Source organism: Aethalodelphis obliquidens, unplaced genomic scaffold (genome assembly GCF_003676395.1).
Source record: "Aethalodelphis obliquidens isolate GAN/ISIS:26980383/991018 unplaced genomic scaffold, ASM367639v1 scaffold50, whole genome shotgun sequence".
Taxonomy (NCBI): Eukaryota; Metazoa; Chordata; class Mammalia; order Artiodactyla; family Delphinidae; genus Aethalodelphis; species Aethalodelphis obliquidens.
In genome coordinates, this window is record NW_020837994.1 from 4,601,069 (window position 1) to 4,620,510 (window position 19,442).

The 19,442-nt window shown below is 36.9% G+C and overlaps 1 protein-coding gene across 3 annotated transcripts in view; it reads right to left on the minus strand.

Annotated features, from left to right (window-relative positions):
- Positions 1-19,442, minus strand: part of RSF1 (remodeling and spacing factor 1) — a 165,566-nt gene that overhangs the window by 22,516 nt on the left and 123,608 nt on the right. For all 3 annotated transcript variants that reach the window (XM_027083495.1, XM_027083493.1, XM_027083494.1), the window contains exons 6-9: positions 10,289-12,054; positions 8,333-8,539; positions 3,896-4,000; positions 2,348-2,427 (exon numbers count right to left, since the gene is read on the minus strand). In XM_027083495.1, the coding sequence (XP_026939296.1) occupies positions 2,348-2,427; positions 3,896-4,000; positions 8,333-8,539; positions 10,289-12,054 (2,158 nt within the window). The remainder of the gene's footprint in view (positions 1-2,347; positions 2,428-3,895; positions 4,001-8,332; positions 8,540-10,288; positions 12,055-19,442) is intronic.

The window sequence follows — 19,442 nt, forward strand, 5'->3', positions numbered from 1 at the left end:
CTCTCGCTGTTGTGGCCTCTCCCGTTGCGAAGCACAGGCTCCGGACGCGCAGGCTCAGCGGCCATGGCTCACGGGCCCAGCCGCTCCGCGGCATGTGGGATCTTCCCGGACCGGGGCACGAACCCGTGTCCCCTGCATCGGCAGGCGGACTCTCAATCACTGCGCCACCAGGGAAGCCCAAATGTGGCACATTTTAACATAAATTTCTAAAACTGAAAGTATTTAACTGCAGCAGCATATTCTAAAGTATGTGAGGCAAGAGTAAAATATACGTTCACCAATCTTTCCACATAGAAAATGTACAAGCATCACAGGCCTCCGAAGAATAAACGGATATAATGTGAGTATGAGACAAACTCTTAGTGGTTTACATTCTTGGCTTTTAGAGAGAATCTACTTTCTTCCAAGTCCTTAAAGGGTGAGAGCCTATTAGCTATCTACACTGCTAAGTCAGATCAGCTTCAGAACATGAACTCATTTCTCAGAAGGGCAGGCAGATTGCAGGAAGACCGAGTCTAATTTTTAATTATGATTTAATTTGAAGCATCCTTAGTTAGATCTTTTCCAGTGTCAAAAATTATGACAGGAGCAGTTCGTACATCAAAATAGTCCTAATAACTGTATACAGGACTGTTAGTTCCTAAATATAAAGGTATTTAGACAACCAATTAAAAAAAAAAGTACTACTTTTATCTCCTAGTGAACTTCAGAGATAAACTTTGCCTTTAAACTAAGCAGCATACATCATGAGCCAGAGAGAGCTCAAGGTGAGCAGTAAAGAGGAAAAAGGATCTAGAAGTTGAACTCATTTTTAAGGTTCAACTTGGCACAAAGTGTGTGGACTATGGAATGAGCAGACTGTCTCAACGCAAACTAAAGTTTTGAGGGGAATACTATGTGACAGGAGGTAAGAGTTAAAGTAGCAGCAAATGAAGGAGCAATCAGGAGACACTGCTTAGATTTTTCTCAGATGGGCATCAAGTCCTACTGATTAATCCTCTGAAAATTCTCTTCAACCTCTCTACTGTATTATCATGATGACTGCTCTAGTTCAGGCCTCACTGGCTCTCACAGACTTTATTCCAACAGCCTCAACTCGAATTCCTTCTTCTTACTGTTACCAGGGCATTTTTTCTGAAATAAAAGTCTGATTATGCATATCCCTCCTTTGATGGCTCCCCCATGCCTCTAGAGAATAATTCAAATTTCCTAGCCAGTTATGCAAAGCTGTTCACAATTTGGCCTCAGTTTCCTTTATAGCTTCATCCCCCACCACTCATTTACACTCTCTCTGCTTGTACTGTGCTCTTTGCCAGAAATATCCTTTCTCTGCATGTCCACCTATATAACCCCTAGTTATCTTCCAAGGACTTCCCTGATAACCCCAACTCCTAGGAGAACTAAAGTGCTCCTCCACAATGTTCTAGTATTGCTCTAAATATACGTCGATTTGTCTACTTTATTGAATCACTGGTTCATACATCTGCATCCTCTGGTAGAAGGTGAGCTCCAGGTAAGCAAGAGCTTTGTCTTACTCATCTTTTCTCTTCAGTTTGGAACACAGTAGGAATGAATGAATGTTTAGCAGTAGACTAATCAACAAAGGTACATATAAATATAAATAAATACAAACATTACTGTCTTGATTTTGAGCCCCCTTTAAAGATTAAGCTCAACTCCAATCTTACCTCCTCCAAGAAGCCTTCTTCAACTGCTTTAGACCACACTGCAGTGGCATATTGAAAAGGGAGGCATTGCTTACAGTCAATAGGACACAGTTCAGCATTTAAATGCTCTTTATTTCACCAGTGTTAATTCTGCCCACCCAAAGAGATGACATGGGTAACTAAACTGTAGACCAGTTCTTACAGTTTTCTTGTACTCCCTACATACTTAGCTACATATACTCCACAATACTTGGGTCAATACTTATTCAGAGTAGGTTCTGATATACATTTTAGATCAGGGATTGGCAAACTTTTCCTGTAAAAGGACAGATAATAAATTAGGTTTGGGTAATAAGGTCCCTGTTGCAACTACTCAACTCCACTGCTGTAGTGCAAAAGTAGTCACAGGCAACATATAAACATGAGCATGGCTATGTTCCAATAAAACTTTATTTATGGACAATGAAATCAGAATATACAATTTTCATGTGCCATGACATATGATTTTTGGTTTTTTTCTAATCATTTAAAAAAGAAAAAAACCATTCTTAGCCAGGCCATATTTGGCCCACAGGTCAGAGTGTGCCAAACCCTGCTTTAGACAGACACATTAGTCTATACAGGAAGACAATTCTGAGGTCAAATTCCCAAGTAAAACATTAACACACATATCACAATACCTGCGTTCAGCACGCTCCTTCTTCTTTAAGGCAACATCCAAATCCTGCAATTGTTCCTCTAATTTTTCACACAGTAGTTTCTGAAAAAATAAAACAGATGAGTGTCATTTTACACACCTTTCCACAATCATTTATCTCTTGCCTATTAGCTACAGATACCATGCTATTGAGAGCTGATAAGGGGCCACGTAGTGAACACTGAAATGTTCCTTATATTTAATTAAATAAAGACATGCTGCTTCAGTTCATCCACTGAACTGAAGATGAGCAGGGTATCTTTAAAGTAACACACATGTTAAAGAAACTTATAGCTTTGCCGAGAAACATGTTCAATGCCTATCTTGCTGGCAGTAATCAATGTTTAAAATAGCATTTGGTTCACTGTATATACATGACAGTGATTAAAATTTTTTTTAAATCCTAAGACATTTTTAAGGAAGAAGGTTTATGTACAATAAAATACAATGGTGCCAATCACTATTTTTTAAAAAAGAGAATGGAAAAGAATTTACAAAACCATGCCACATGGTTACTGGGTCAAAACAGAGCTGAAGAATGTAATTGCAAAAGTGATGCTAAGCCAAAAACATTCCACTTCACTAAGAAATGCAACAAAGGCCATCTTTTTTGGTTTTGGCTGCACTGTGCGGCTTGCGGCATCTTAGTTCCCCAACCAGGGATCGAACCCATGCTCCCTGCAGGGGAAGTGTGGAGTCCTAACCACTGGACTGCCAGGGAAGTCCCAACGCCATCATTTTTAAAGTAAAATGAGACTGGGCTTGTGAGAGAAAGGACCTCTTGGATGCAAAAAAATATCCTGCTCTTCAGTTTTAAAAGAAATCCACCTGAATCGAGATACGAGAGAAACAGAATCCATGTTTCTATTCATAGTAACATTATAATGGTGCATAATTCATAATACCATCTATAAAACTGACAAAAAGAAGGTAGGCAGAAATGAAAAAGAGAATGAAACAAAGGGATAAACAAAAGGAAGAAACTTATTTCTTCCCTTGTATATTATCTTAATTTGGGGGGTTTTTGTGCCTTTAATGAATGTGAGAAAAAATAAACCAGAGATTATAATTCTACAAAACCCAGAGGTCTTCTAAGAATTGCTTTGGAAAAAAAATAAAGGGAAGACCTAAAAGATACTAATAAAAGGTAGTTGTTTTTTTGGGTTTTTTTTGCGGTACGCGGGCCTCTCACTGTTGTGGCCTCTCCCGTTGCAGAGCACAGGCTCTGGATGCACATGCTCAGCGGCCATGGCTCACAGGCCTAGTCGCTCCGCGGCATGTGGGATCTTCCTGGACTGGGGCACGAACCCGTGTCCCCTGCATCAGCAGGCGGACTCTCAACCACTATGCCACCAGGGAACCCCTAAAAGGTAGTTTTTATCAATAGTCTCTAATTTCACAGAAATTTAAACAAGAGATGAACAATATGTACAAATTGAAGATTAAAATGTTTAGTGGCTGTCAAGAAATATTATTAATTTAAACATAAAATCAAAGACTGGAAAAACAAAACTGTGCTGGGTCATCATACATGTTGGCAAGGGGGGCAGAACCATTCTCCATCTGGGATGATCATGAGAGGAGGGCGAAGGCAGGCAGTGTGATATCCACTATCACAAGAGTCACACAGGAGAATCTGAAATAAACCACAGATTGTCAACCTAACTCTATGACTAATATTCAATGACTCAAGTTAAAAATAAAGACATTCTATATTTCTTAGCATAAAACTAAGTACTATACTATACTATACTCTTTATCTGCATATAGCATAATAATAAAAAAGCTCTGCTAATTAGGATCCTAACATGTCTTTTTTTTGGGGGGGGGCCTCACTGCACAGCTTATGGGATGTTAGTTCCCTGACCAGGGATTGAACCCGAGCCCTTGGCAGTGAGAGTGCGGAGTCCTAACCACTGGACCGCCAGGAAACTCCCCTCTAAGATATGATTTTTTTTTTGATTTAGAACCAAGAAAAATAATATGTTAAGCTAATAAATTAAGTGAAAAATAACAAGTCTTTTCTGAACTAGAGTTACAATCCTTTTTTGGTACGCCATGAGGAATATAACACATTCTTTATAACAAAGTTTTATAGCTGAAGTACCATAAACTTCCCTACCACACACAGGATTTTTAAAATACAAATAATTTCCACTGTAAATAGCATTTCAATTATGTATCTGTAAGAAACATTCATGGCTCCTTTTATCATGTAAATTCAAACATGAGAGGAATGGAACTACACTAAGGACAATTATGTTCAAATAAAAAAGTTACGAATAATTAATCTTAAGCTGATTATTTTTTGCTATTCGAGTTTCAGATGACCAGTTCTCTAAAACTTAAAATGGTACACACTCATGAACTTAAAAAAATCATTTATTTTAAAATAATTTTAGATTTATGGAAGAGTTGCCAAGATAGGACACTAACGTTAATATCTTACATAACCATGGTACATTTACCAAAACTTAAGAAATTAACATCAGTATAAAACTATTAACTAAACAACAGACATTATTCGGACTTCACCAGTTTTTCCACTATTGCCCTTTTTTTGATTGTAGGATCCAACCCAGGATGTTACACTGCATTTCATCATCTCTTCTTAATTTCCTCTGATCTGTAACAGTTTCTTGGTCTTTCTTTGCTTTCCATGACTTTGACAGTTTTGCAGAGTACTACTCAGATATTATGCAGACTGCCCTCAGTTTGGGTTTGTCTGATGTCTTCTCATGATTAGACTGAAGTTATGGGTTTTTGAGAATACCATAGAGGTGAAATGCCCTGCTCACTACATCATATCTGGGGGTACATGATAGTGTAACAATTTGATAACTTACTGTTCAAATTGTACAATATGACTTATTACTGGTGATATTAACTTTGATCACTTGGTTATAGTAGTGTCTGTTGTTTTTTATCACTGTAAAGTTACTTTTCACTTTCTATACTCTATTCTTGTTAAAAGTGATAACTCCAGCCCATACTCACGGGGAAGGGAATTAAGCTCCACTTTCTGAAGAGAGGAGTATCAAAGAATATGTAGAGATAAGTTAAAATCACCACAGTAATTAATAAATATTTTGGGGGAAGATATGTTGAAGCTATGCTATACCCTGGTTTTCCTTACAGCTTCACCCACTAGTTTTAGGACTCATCAGTGGATCTTGCTGCAATAATTATTACTGGGAATTCCCTGGTGGTCCTGTGGTTAGGACTCTGCGCTTCCACTGCTTGGGACCTGGGTTCGATCCCTGGTCTGGGAACTAAGCAAAACAAAACAAAACAATTATTACTGTGGTGTTCTAATGGTGATTTTCTGTTTTCCTCATGCCCTCAACATTTGCTATTTGGAATTCTTCTGTAAAAAAAAAAAAAAGTCCCTCCCCCATTACCCCATTTTTTTGTTTATTCAATTATTTATTTTTATCAGAATGAACTAATGAATATTATTTTATTCTTTGGGTTATAATCTAAAACAAATATTTAATTTATTGTTCAAATTGTTCTAGCCATTGATATACTAGGAGTTTTCAGGTTGGCCCCTGTGTCCTTAGGACTCATTTGCATGCTTTTATTTTTTTTTAAAGCACTTCCTTACTTTCTGGTAATACAGGATACTCTAGGCACATCTTATATTTTCCTTGCCCAAGCCTTAGAATCAGCCATTTTCCCCAGAAACACTGGTTCCTTTATTGGAGAATGGTATTTAGAAATCGAGATCTGGGTGCTGAGTGCTCACTGCTCCTGGGTATCCCTGATTCTAAGTTCTCACAGAGGACAGAGATAGGAAATACATGTATGTATAGTACCCCATGTATATACATATATCTATATTAAAATAAGTATGAGTTCATACTAATAACTCACCATCTAATCCAGCACCACAGGGTTCATTCTAGCCTTCAGCCTTATTTGTAACTCCTTTACCAGTGAGAAAGCTGGCTCCCATTATCTACACTTTATTTATTTGTATATAGTTTTATTTGTATATAGTTATATATAGTTTCTGAATTGCTAACATGTACCATGGGGAGGGTTTAGAGTGGGGGATGGAATGTGCACACATTTTAAAAGTGGAAAACTCCCTTCTCCGTTTGCTACCAATAGCCAGAATTCAATGTAAGTTATATTAACATTATACTTCAGTTATGTGATTGATTGCTTACACAGGCATATGTGGACTAACCTGGGCACCTGATTCTATTTATCACATCATTTCTATGTTAAAACATAATCTAAATTTCAAATAACAAAGTTAAAAATAAACTTTTAGAATTCAGTTTATTTCTAAAATGATGATTGTCTCTATTCTTCAAGAAAGGTAAAAACCCATTAAAATAAATACTACTACGTGAGATTTCCAAGCTTCAGGCAATGATCCACTTATTTTCACTAAAACATCTGAAAAACCCGATAGAGTTCTATACTCATCTATGAATTTATTGCTTTTCTGCTGTAAGCTCAAAGAGAACAAGGACCACATCTAATTCACCATCATTTCCCTACCACTTAACACACAACAGCTGCCTAATATTTTTATTTGAGGATTATCCTTAAATATCTAGCGTAAGAAATCCACCATATTTGGGATCTTCAGTTTCCAATGTCTTTCTCTTTGGCACAATAACCAGCAATGGGATTTTCAGAGCAGTTATTAAGATAACCAAATAAAAATCCTATGTGTGTTCCAAGAAGGGTACAACTTTCTCCATCTCCTGGGTGTCATTTCTGCTCACCTCATTTTACTTTTCATTTCTTCACACCCCTTTGTCATTGACGTCTATTGCTGCCCCAGTCAAAATGCATTCTCTCAGTATAAAAAAATATTAGGAAATGGTAGGGAAAGAACACAAATATTGATTTTTACTTGATTTAGGGGCAGAAAAGACCACTATCTCAATCTTCTCTTTGCCCTTCTCCACACGAAAGTCTTTACCTAACTTTTATAGTTTGATGATCATAAAAATGCTTAGAAGGGTCTTCTCAGTGTACTTTTGACAAGTGTTCTTCTCGGAGCTAAAGTTATTCTCTGGGTCTAAGTTACATCTTTTACTTGAACCCTCTGCAACTACTGGAATTTGATGAACTTCACTGATTTGGTTTCCAGATACGATTTTCACATGTAGGAAGAAAACAGCTTTACCCCAGCACACAACAGATTATCAGGAACTGTGCTTGGCAACTTTACATAACTTATTTCTGCTCCCATACAACTCAACCTATGTGGAAGTTTCTTTCTTTATGTCTCTTTCTGCTTAATAGGTGGACCTTGCTTTTAAAGTCAAATCTATTCAAAAGAACAGAACGGTTGCATAGAATTGAGCATAACATGAGTGTTTCCTCAATAGGTTCTTTAGAAAGCACTTATGAACTGCAAAACTATATATATAGGTTAGGAACTGGTTTTCCTGATTTAGGCAATCTTTGAAGAACTTACTTCCTAAATAAGGAAGTCCCATGTAAATCTGTCACTATTTTTCTGAATATATCTAGTCTATAATTATCCTCTTAAAATTTTTTTTACAACTGTCCACTTTGTAAAGTTTAAAGCCCTACTAGGTTACTACTTGACTTACATGTTTTTACAGAAAGGCAACAGGCCCTTCAGGTCTTACTTATTTAAAGCTGCCACTTCAGAAATATCATTATAAAGTAACTTAAAGGAAAAGAAGAAAACTTTAAAGGAAAAAAACAGAATAGAAATATTTGAATAAACTAATTGATCTGTGAGAAGAGATTAGAAGTGCATGCTTAAGTAGAGGAAATATCAATATAAAGCCAGGTAAGAATGAAAGCAAGATCCTAATCCTCCCTAGAGTTGGGTTATTATCTGAGAAACAGAAATAAAGGCTATTTTGCACACATAAAACTGAAATCATGATCAAACCCAGAAGTTAGGCTGCTTCACACCACAGCATACCAATAATTTGAATACTGTCCATTTAGATCAGGTACATACTAGTTCAGGATGGTTTGGAAGGCCACATTTTTTGCATGGTTCATCATCATCTGCTAGGATGGCGTCTTCACTTTCCTTTTCTTCCTCCTCTTCCGAAGCTGCAGATGATTTTTCACTGTCAGACCCTTCACTTTCATCATTGCTGGAATATTTCCACCTGCCACGTGTTCGAGACCCAGTCCATCGAACTTTGCCTTTGGGTTTTACCTTGTATAAAATAAAACATTAGGATAATCTGATGTAATAAGAATGTTAAAAAAAACACTTCTGATTATATGTGCATTGTAGAATATTTAGTGAATACACAAAGAAGAAAAGAAAAATTATTGTGGCTTCATCCACAGATATACCTACTATTAAATTTTGGTATATATTTCCATTAATTTTTTCTACTTTTTGGAAGGGAGAATTATAATGAACGTTCTGTCTTACAACTATTTTCCCTAGTTATAAAATAGTCTCCTAACATCATGTGTGTGTGTATATATATGTATAAGCCATCACATAGCTATATTTATCTAATCCACTACTAGACAGACATTTAGGTAGTTTTCCATTTTTCACTTTCATAAACAGTGTATCCTTGCAAATACAAACTTTTACACACACTTCTGTGGTTAGGATAAATTCCTCGAAGAGGATTCTGGGTCAAAGATCATGCACTTTTCAAAGGCTCTATAATAGAGCGATGACTATATTGTTACATAAAAAATTTAATTCCCGTATTAGTGATGAATTTAAAAAATTTAATGGGTCAAAAATGCATACAAAAAAAAAAATGCATACAAAAATCCTGATAAACTTAAAAAATATTATTCAGAGAATAACTTTATAATGTTGGGAACTGCTTTTTATTGGCTGGCTTCACAATATTTTAAGTCATATTTCTGTTCACTCCTACAGTGTAAGTCCCCACCAAAGACCAAAATAATTCTAACAACAGAAGGGGAAATTTTTTTTAAATAAAAATTTAGTATTTCAGGGGACAAAGGATCACTTGCAATTAAGAACAATCTGACCACTTAAATATATCAAAAACAAAAGTAGCACTTTTAATTACAACAAACTCCCATAGGCTAGCCAAAGACTTGTACTAGATTTTGCTTAAAATAAGAGGGTCATAGAAAAAAAAATTCTGGCTCTATGACTAATGATTAAAATGGGGACACAGAGGCACTCTCAAACACTGGCAATGAGAAGGTACATTAACTGGGCCTTTTTTGGAGGGCAATATAGAGAAAGCCATCAGAACTTAAAACACATATGCCCCTTGACCCAGCAATTCCAATTCTAGGGGTCTATTCTAAAGAAATACTCACTCATGTCCAAAAGGATCTTCAATGCAGCACTGCCTGTAATAGTGAAAAATTGGAAACGACCTAAATGTCAATCAAGCAGGGAGTGGTTAAATAAACTGAGGTACACCCACACTATGGAATACTACGTGGCTGCCAATAACCAAAAAGTAGACTATATCTACTGATATGTAGAGTTCAGACACACACTGTTAAGTGAAAAGCTCATAGAAAAATAATTTGATTCGATCTATTTTTTAAAAGAATGGGAAGTATTTACGAACATGGACATGAATATATGGAAAAAGGACTGCAAAGAGATGAAGCCCAAACTGTTAATAGTGTTTCTAAGGAATTTTCATTTTTCAATCATACAGGTTAGGTATTACTTGGATAGTTTACAATACAGAGAATATATTTCTATATTGCCTATAATAGAGAAAAAGTTTAAAAGATGACAAGATTATACAGTCTGAAATTTAATGTCTGGAGATAACTACTACGAAAAAACATCTCAGATATAGGAAGAGAGGCTTTTTTGTGGTGGTTGTTCTTTTAGTTATCTTTGAACGAGCTAATTTAGCCAAAAGCAAACAGCTACAAACACTCAGAGCCAAGTATTTCTAAGAAAAATTAAAACTCAGAGTAGAAGAAATTTTACCTTGGTTACTTTAGAATTTGTATCCTTCTCTGTTTTTTTCAAATTTTCTTTTTTCTCAGTTTTTTGCAAAGCTGCTGACTCTTCTTCCACTTCATCTTCTCCTTCCCCTCTTTTTTTATCAGCTTTCTGATCTCTGATTTCAGCTACTTTTGCTGTGGGTCTAGATATTCTTGGAGACCTCCTTAAAGTACGACCCACATTTGTTTTCTCTTCTTCCTTTTCTGTCTTCTCTTGCTTGGTTTCTGGCTCTAGAATTTTGGGAGGAGAATCTGGCTTCTTCTTCCGACTGGATATCCTAATTGTTAATTTGATACCCTCTTTCTGCCTTTCAGAGGTTATTTCTGTGTTCTCTGAGGCAGTGGTTTCTTCTTCAGGAATCAACTTATATTTAAATTTGCTTTTTTGCATAGAACCCTTTGTCTCAGAAGGATCACCTGTGCCAGAGGTCTGGGCATTGTCCAGATCATCCACTTCTACCTTTGTGGATTCAGCATCCACTTTTAAAATTTCTGGGTCTATTTTCTCCAAAGACTGACCTTCAGTGGAACTGCTATTCTGACACTCTACCACTTCTTTTTCTGAGGCTAGTTTCTCACAGTGGACAGTCACGTTAGATGATGGAGAAGTTTCAGCTGTCTCGGGAAACCCTGCGTTTACTGATTCTACAGTACTCTTTGGAACCTCCTCTGGTATCGGACTCAATCTTTGTGTGTCTTTATCAAGAAAAGTCTTTTTGGACTTCTCTAACTTTTCAAGACATTCTAGGACTGGTGGGCGCTTATCCTTCTTACTTTTGGGAGACCTCTCTTCAACTCTCATGCTACAGGATTCAGCGGTAGATAAAGCAGTTTTTAAAGAGAGATCCTTTGCTATTTCAGAAGTCTCAAGAGGAGTTTCCATTTCTGGAGGACCAGTTTCCTCTATGTGCCCTTTGTGACTCTGTGTCTCTAAGGCTGATATTGAACTATCTGCATCTTTCCCTGAAGTGACCACTTCTTTCTCAAGATCACCTATTTTCATACTCGTTATGACAGAATTTAAAGACTCTGCTCCATTTCCCTCCATGATGACACTTCTGTCCTTAGAGGGGCTACAGCTATCTTCCTTTGTATCATAAAACTTCATCTCCATCTGTTCTGTCTTAAAATTTGGAGTTACCCTTTCATCACTAACTTCTCCATTTACCAGCTGTTTCCCTTCATGACCAAAAGTAGTGATTGTAGAGATCCTTTTACAAGTCTCTTCCTCTTGTTTTATTTCATCTTTCAAAAACTCTTTTGTTGGAGTAACTGATTTACACAAAGGTCCTTTGATTGGACTGTCAAAATCATCACTCAGTTTAATTTCTCGTTTTTTTAGTGGTATCTTGGCCTGCTGGTCATTTTTAAGTTTCTCGGTTTCTTCAGTAGACTTCTCAGTGATTTCTTGAGAAGATTTAACATTGCCAGCAAAATCTAGCCTCTCAGGCTCTGGCTTCTCCATGCTACCTTTGATATCTCTAGGATCTGCTCTACATTCCTTCACTTCGACTTTTACGGGTTTGACATTTTCCTTGAAGGAATCACTTTCTTCTTTGATACTCTTTTTTTCTTCGCTTTCTGGCAAAGGTTTTTCTAGCTTCACTATGACAGGCAGTTTTACAAGTTCCTTTTCATCTTCTTTTTCTATTTTCACAGTAGTCTCTTCTAGAGCATTGGGTGTAGAACAGTTTTCTGAATCTACTCGCTGCTCAACACTTTTCATCTTTTCACTTTCCTTCCGTTGCTCTAAAAATCAGAAAACGTTCACATGAATCTAAGCATTCAAGATTATAAAATATATAAGGCAAAACATAAAATATATATCCATTCAAAGTTTCTCTCTTAAAAGAGGTGGCTTCTGTCACTGGACATCTGACAATAAAAAATAAAATCACACAGTAAAGAAAATTACCAAACTCTGAAGTACAACTTTTAGATATTAAAAAAACTATTATTTAGAAAAACTCAGGTTTCTGCTTTAAACTTTTAGCTTCAATGTTCTCAATGAAATGTAAATATTTATGCATCTCAAATAATTTATTCAAGCTCCAGTGATGGCTCAAAAATATGAAACTAAGAATATATCATAAAACATTTCCAAAAGACCATATTTGTTTTAAAACCTGACAACTGTTCTTTGCAAGTCACTGAGCACTTCATTTAACTGAGGTAACATGAGCAAGGCAGTGGGAAAATGTTTTATGTTTTATCAGGTTATAAAAGTAACAATTCTGTACAGAAAATGAAAAACAGAGAAACAAAAAACATGCCCATAATCCAAATACCCAGAGGCAATCACTATTAATATTTTATTTTAGGTTACTTCCTTCTAGTCTTATATATTTTTGAGAACACTGGGATCATGCTGCCCCATTTTTCTCACTGAAACATTAGCATTTTCTTATGATATTAAATGCCTTTACAGAAATTTGACTTAATTATGTAACATCCCTCAATATGGTTATATTACAGTTTACTTTATCACATGCCATTACTGAACATTTCAGAAGTTAGTATTTTATAAGGAAACTGTGTTTATCTGTCAACTCCTCTTTTTACCTTATCGGCTATATATTTCCAACTTTCATGGAGTATCTAATAGTGCAAATTTAAATATAACAAAAGTATGGGGCTTCCCTGGTGACACAGTGGTTAAGAATCTGCCTGCCAATTCAGGGGACACAGGTTCAAGCCCTGGTCCGGGAAGATCCTACATGCCGTGGAGCAACTAAGCCCGTGCACCACAACTACTGAGCCTGCGCTCTAGAGCCCGCGTGCCACAACTACTGAAGCCAGCGCACCTAGAGCCCAAGCTCCACAACAAGAGAAGCCACTGCAATGAGAAGCCCACACACTGCAATGAAGAGTAGCTCCCGCGCACCGCAACTAAAAGAAAGCCCGCGCTCAGCAACGAGGACCCAACACAGCCAATAATAAAATAAATAAATTTATTAAAAATAAATAAATAAATATAACAAGAGTCATATTTAGTAAATATCATAAATCTTTGAATGGAATTACAGAGAATGCATATACGCTTTAAACTTGTGCTCAGGGAATCTGAGTAGTGTTTTCAGAATTCTTTAACTACTAATTTTACCTAAATTTTCCTCACCCTATCCTTGCAACTGAAACCTCACTTCTTTTACCAAGATAGGAATTAAAAACTTTTTTATGAACAGATTCTTGCCAAGTTGATACACCAGTTTCAACGTTTTCGTGGGAATAAAATGTAATAGACAGAAGTGAGATGAAGTAGGACATATTCTTTAAACTGAGAATTCAACATTTCTTTTAAAAAGTTAAGTACTTTTATTACAAACCATCATTTCTTTTATGTTCAATCATACTGCAAATAAAAAATTCAAGAACCACTGATAACTACTGAGAACCTGAGATTAGAGTATTGTGCCTCCCTCTTTAACTGTCATATACTTATTTAACATATGCATGTCACTAAGAAAATTAAAGACATGGCAGAAATTATCTAGTTTGAATGTCTTCCCTTTCCCATTGATTAAGTAGGTTTAGTAAATTCTTTCATTGAAATTGGTTAATGTATCAGGAAGTCTAATTAAATAAATATCTTGGTTAACAATTAAAATACAGATTACCATCTTTATAAATAACTTTAGCCTAATACAAAGAGTATACTAAACACAATTTCATATTTTTTCTATATATTTTGGTTCAAAAAGCAACTCAGGGGCTTCCCTGGTGGTGCAGTGGTTGAGAGTCCGCCTGCCGATGCAGGGGACACGGGTTCGTGCCCCGGTCCGGGAAGATCCCACATGCCGCGGAGCAGCTAGGCCCGTGAGCCATGGCCGCTAAGCCTGCGCATCCGGAGTCTGTGCTCCGCAACGGGAGAGGCCCGCGTACCGCCAAAAAAAAAAGCAACCCAGGATTTTCACTGTGACTCCCACCCAAGCTAAAATGACACTTTGCTTTTGGGGTGGTGAATGAATAAGTCCTTTAAACTGATTTTGATTTGAGTAACAACGTGACAAAATAAAATGAAGAGTAACATTAGTTTCAAGACTCCTAGGTTCAGTAATCCTAATTCAGCTAGTGGTGTATCTTTAGATATGTCACAAACTCTCTGATCCTCATTTCTTCATGTATAAATAAAGCAGCTGGACTAAGTGACCTCAACAATTATTCTTCACTGGCTTATATTTCTCTTAACCCCGAAATATTCAATATATTTTTTTGACTTAGCTCTTATAAGAGAAAAACATAACAACAATTATATCTCTAGCTCCTGTAGATCACATGGATGTATCCCTAAAACCGAAGACACAAAAATTATGACATGAAATGAAATTTTAAGCACAATCATAATTGGTAAAAAGGTCATTCAGTTATACAAGCATTTCTAACAAGTTCTGTCAAAAGGAAACTAACTGTAAAGGAAGATGCAAATAAGTTTAAGAGACATGAAATTTGAAGTAACAAGACTCAAGGAAAAATTCACCTCTAAAATCACAATGCAACAGCAACATTGCTTGACAAACTTAAGGTGATTCAAGACAAGTGTTACTTACTGTGGGTTTTTAAAGCATATTTACTCAACAATTATCTATTAATCACCTATTATGGGCTTTCCCACCCATCCCAATCACTATGTAATGAAACACTGAATGTCTATGTAAGTTAACACTGAAGGACATTGCTAGTTACCTATCCAGTATCAATCTCCTCTTCTTTCTTACTACTACAACTCTAATTTTGTTCAAGAAAGTACTTGCCTCTTCAGATACCTTATAGCTAAGGGTCATGTGAACCAATTCTGGCCAATGAGATGCATGAGGAAATCTGGGTGAGACTTACAAAGTTCAGTTGACCTATGCCTTCTGCCCCTTCCCCTGCTTTTTTTTTTTTTTTTTTTTTTTTTTTGTGGTACACGGGCCTCTCACTGTTGTGGCCTCTCCCATTGCGGAGCACAGGCTCCGGACGTGCAGGCTCAGCGGCCATGGCTCACGGGCCTAGCCGCTCCACGGCATGTGGGATCTTCCCGGACCGGGGCACGAACCTGTGTCCCCTGCATCGGCAGGTGGACTCTCAACCACGGCGCCACCAGGGAAGCCCTCCCCTGCTTTTTGTCCAGAGCCTGCACACAATACCTGGAGAGGGAACAATCAAAGCCACATGCTAAGGATGGCAGATTAGGAAGGGTACTTGACGGCTTCATGGAGCTGCTGAACCAGACCTGAACTGCTTACCACATGACTTTTTATTACAAGAAAAAAATTTAACTCACACTTGTCAGAATGGCCATCATCAAAAAGAACACAAACAAATGCTGGTGAGGATGTGAAGAAAAGGGAACCCTCATACACTGCTGGTGGGAAAGTAAACTGGTGCAACCACTGTGGAAAACAGGATGGAGGTTTCTCAAAAAACTAAAAGTAGAAATACCATATGACTCAGCAGTTCCACTCCTGGGTATATATATCTAAAAGAAACAACAACACTAATCTGAAAAGGTACATGCACCCAATGTTCACAGCAGCATTATTTACAATTGCCAAGGTATGGAAGTAACGTACGTGTCCATGAACAGATGAATGGATAAAGAAGATGTGGTAGATATATGCAATGGAATACTACTCAGCCATAAAAAAGAATGAAAGTTTGCCATTTGCAGCAACACAGATGGACTTGGAGGGCATTATGCTAAGTGAAATAAGTCAGACAGAGAAAGACAAATACTGTATGATATCACATATATGTGGAATCTAAAAAATATAACATATAGCATTATTGATATATATCAATAAATTAAAAAATCTTTTATTTTATGTTGGAATACAGTTGATTTACAATGTTGTGTTAGATTCAGTGTACAGCAAAGTGATTCAGTAATACATACACATATATCTATTCTTTTCCAGATTTTTTTCCCCATTTAGGTTATTTTAGAATATTGAGATCTGTGTGCTATACAGTAGATCTCTATTGATTATCTATTTTATATATAGTAGTGTGTATATGTTAATCCCAAACTCCTAATTTATTCCCCTCCCCCACCTTTCCCCTCTGGTAACCAGAAGTTTGTTTGTGAGTCTGTTTCTGTTTTTTAAATAAGTTCATTTGTATCACTTTTTTTTTTTTTTTTGCGTTACGCGGGCCTCTCACTGTTGTGGCCTCTCCCATTGTGGAGCACAGGCTCCGGACGTGCAGGTTCAGTGGCCATGGCTCATGGGCCCAGCTGCTCCGTAGCATGTGGAATCTTCCCGGACCGGGGCACGAACCCGTGTCCCCTGCATCGGCAGGCAGACTCTCAACCACTGCGCCACCAGGGAAGCCCTCACTTTTTTTTAGATTCCACATATCAGTGATATCATATGATATTTGATCTTTCACTGTCCAACTTACTTCACTTAGTATGATAATCTTTAGGTCCATCCATATTGCTGCAAATGGCATTATTTCATTCTTTTTGTGGCTGAGTAATATTCCATTATATATATATATATATATATATATATATATATATATATATACATACCACATCTTCTTTATCCATTCATCTGTTGACGGACATTTAGGTTGCTTCCATGTCCTGGCTATTGTAAATAATGCTGCTATGAACATTGGGGGGCATGTATCTTTTTGAATTACGGTTTTCTCCTAATTTATGCCCAGGAGTGGGACTGCTAGATCATATGGTAGCCCTATTTTTACTTTTTTAAAGGAAACTCCATACTGTTCTCCCTAGTGGCTGTACGAATTCACATTCCCATCAACAGTGCAGAAGGGTTCCCTTTTCTCCACACCCTCTCCAGTATTTACTGTTTGTAGACTTTTTGATGATGGCCATTCTGTGTGCGGTGATACCTCATTGTAGTTTTGATTTGTGTTTCTCTAATACTTAGCGGTGTTAAGCATCTTTTCATGTGCTTTTTGGCCATCTGTATGTCTTCTTTAGAGAAATGTCCCTTTAGATTTTCTGCCCATTTTCTGATTGGGTTGTTTGTTGTTTGTTTTTTTTTGATATTGAGCTGCATGAGCTACTTGTATATTTGGAGATTAATCCCTTGTTGGCTGCATCATTTGCAAATATTTTTTCCCATTCTGTGGGTTGTCTTTCTGTATTGTTTATGGTTTCCTTTGCTGTGCAAAATCTTTTAAGTTTAATTAGGTCCCATTTGTCTATTTTTCTTTTTGTTTTGGCCACACCCACGGCATGTGGGACCTTAATTCCCCGACCAGGGATCGAATCCATGCCCCCTGCAGTGGAAGCAGAGTCTTAAGCACTGGACTGCCAGGGAAGTCCCTGTTTTTATTTTTGTTACTCTAGGAGGTGGATCCAAAAATATACTGCTGGATTTATGTCAAAGAGTGCTCTGCCTATGTTTTCCTCCAACAGTTATATAGTTTCCGGTCTTACATTTAGGTCTTCAATCCATTTTGAGTTTATTTTTGTGTACGGTGTTAGAGAATGTTCTAACTTCATTCTTTTACATGTAGCTGTCCAGCTTTCCTAGCACCACTTGTTGAAGAGATGTCTTTCTCCATGGTATATTCTTGACTTCTTTGTGGTAGATTAATTGGCCATAGGTGCGTGGGCTTATTTCTGGGCTTTCTATCCTGTTCCATTGATCCGTATTTCTGTTTTTGTGCCAGTACTATACTGTTTTGCTGACTGCAGCTTTATAGTATAGTCTGAAGTCAGGGAGCCTGATTCCTCCAGCTCCATTTTTCTTTCTCAAGGTTGCTTTGGCTATTCGGGTCTTTTGTGTTTCCATACAAATTTAAAAACTTTTTTGTTCTAGTTCTGTTAAAAATGCCATTGGTAATTTGATAGAGATTACACTGAATCTGTAGATTGCCTTGGGTAGTACAGTCATTTTGAGAATATTGAGTCTTTCAATCCAGGAATGTGGCATATCTTTCCATCTGTTTTGCATCATCTTCGATTTCTTTCATCAGTGTCTTACCATTTTCAGAGTACAGGTCTTTTGCCTCCTTAGGTAGGTTTATTCCTGTGTATTTTATTCTTTTTGATGTGATGGTAAACGGGATTGTTTCCTTAAATTCTCTTTCTGATCTTTCATTGTTAGTGTACAGAAATGCAACTGTTTTATGTGTATTCATTAATGAGCTCTAGTAGTTTTCTGGGCTCAAAATATTGAAATCATCATTTGATATTACCAACATGCATTTAATGGACAAATAATAGGAGCTGCCTTCACTAAAACATTAGTAATATCATTTTATTGCATGTTAAAGGGATACAAACTGGTGCCAATCCTTTTGTAACTTATTTAAAAATTGATGATATCAACATGGTTGATATCTGCCAAAAAGGTATCAAGAAGTTGTTTATAATTAAGTATAACAAAATAAAGCCACAGGGCACTTCCCTGGTACTCCAGTGGTTAAGACTCCAAATTCCCAATGCAGGGGGCCTGGGTTCAATCCCTGGTCAGGGAATTAGATCCCACATGCCACAACTAAAGATCCCACATGCCACAACAAAGATCCCACATGCCTCAACTAAAAGATTCTGCATGCCGCAACTAAAAAAAAAAGATCCCACATGCTGCAATGAAGACCCCACGTGCCACAACTAAGACCCAGCGCAGCCAAATAAATAAATAAATAAAAATTTAAAAAGTAAAGCCACCCACAGAAAACAAATGAACCACTTAATAAATTATTAGAAGGCAAACAGGAAATAGAACCCTGTCAGCACCCGAAAAGCCACACACAAGCCTTTTCCCAATAGTAATTCCCTCTTTAACAAGTATAACTATTACCTTGACTTTTATATTAATCACTTCCTTATTTTGCTTTATAGTTTAGTTTTACCTTTTACTTTCTTTTTTAGGTCTCTTTAACCTACTATTGTTCCTCCATCCTTTATTTTTTTTGCAATTTATTTGAGTCACCAAATCAAGTAATTTGATGGTGACTCAATTCTATAATTTCTGGATTTTGCTGACTGCATTCCCATATTCCTCTGTCCTTTCTTCCCCTGTAAGTCATCACTTTAATCTATAATCTGCATCAGATTCAGGTTCAATTTCTGTGGCAAAACTACTTCAGTGGTGGTATGTTCTTTATCAAGAGGCATTAATGTGTGATCATCTCTTTTTGTGATGTTAAGAGATGTTAATGCTGAGTAT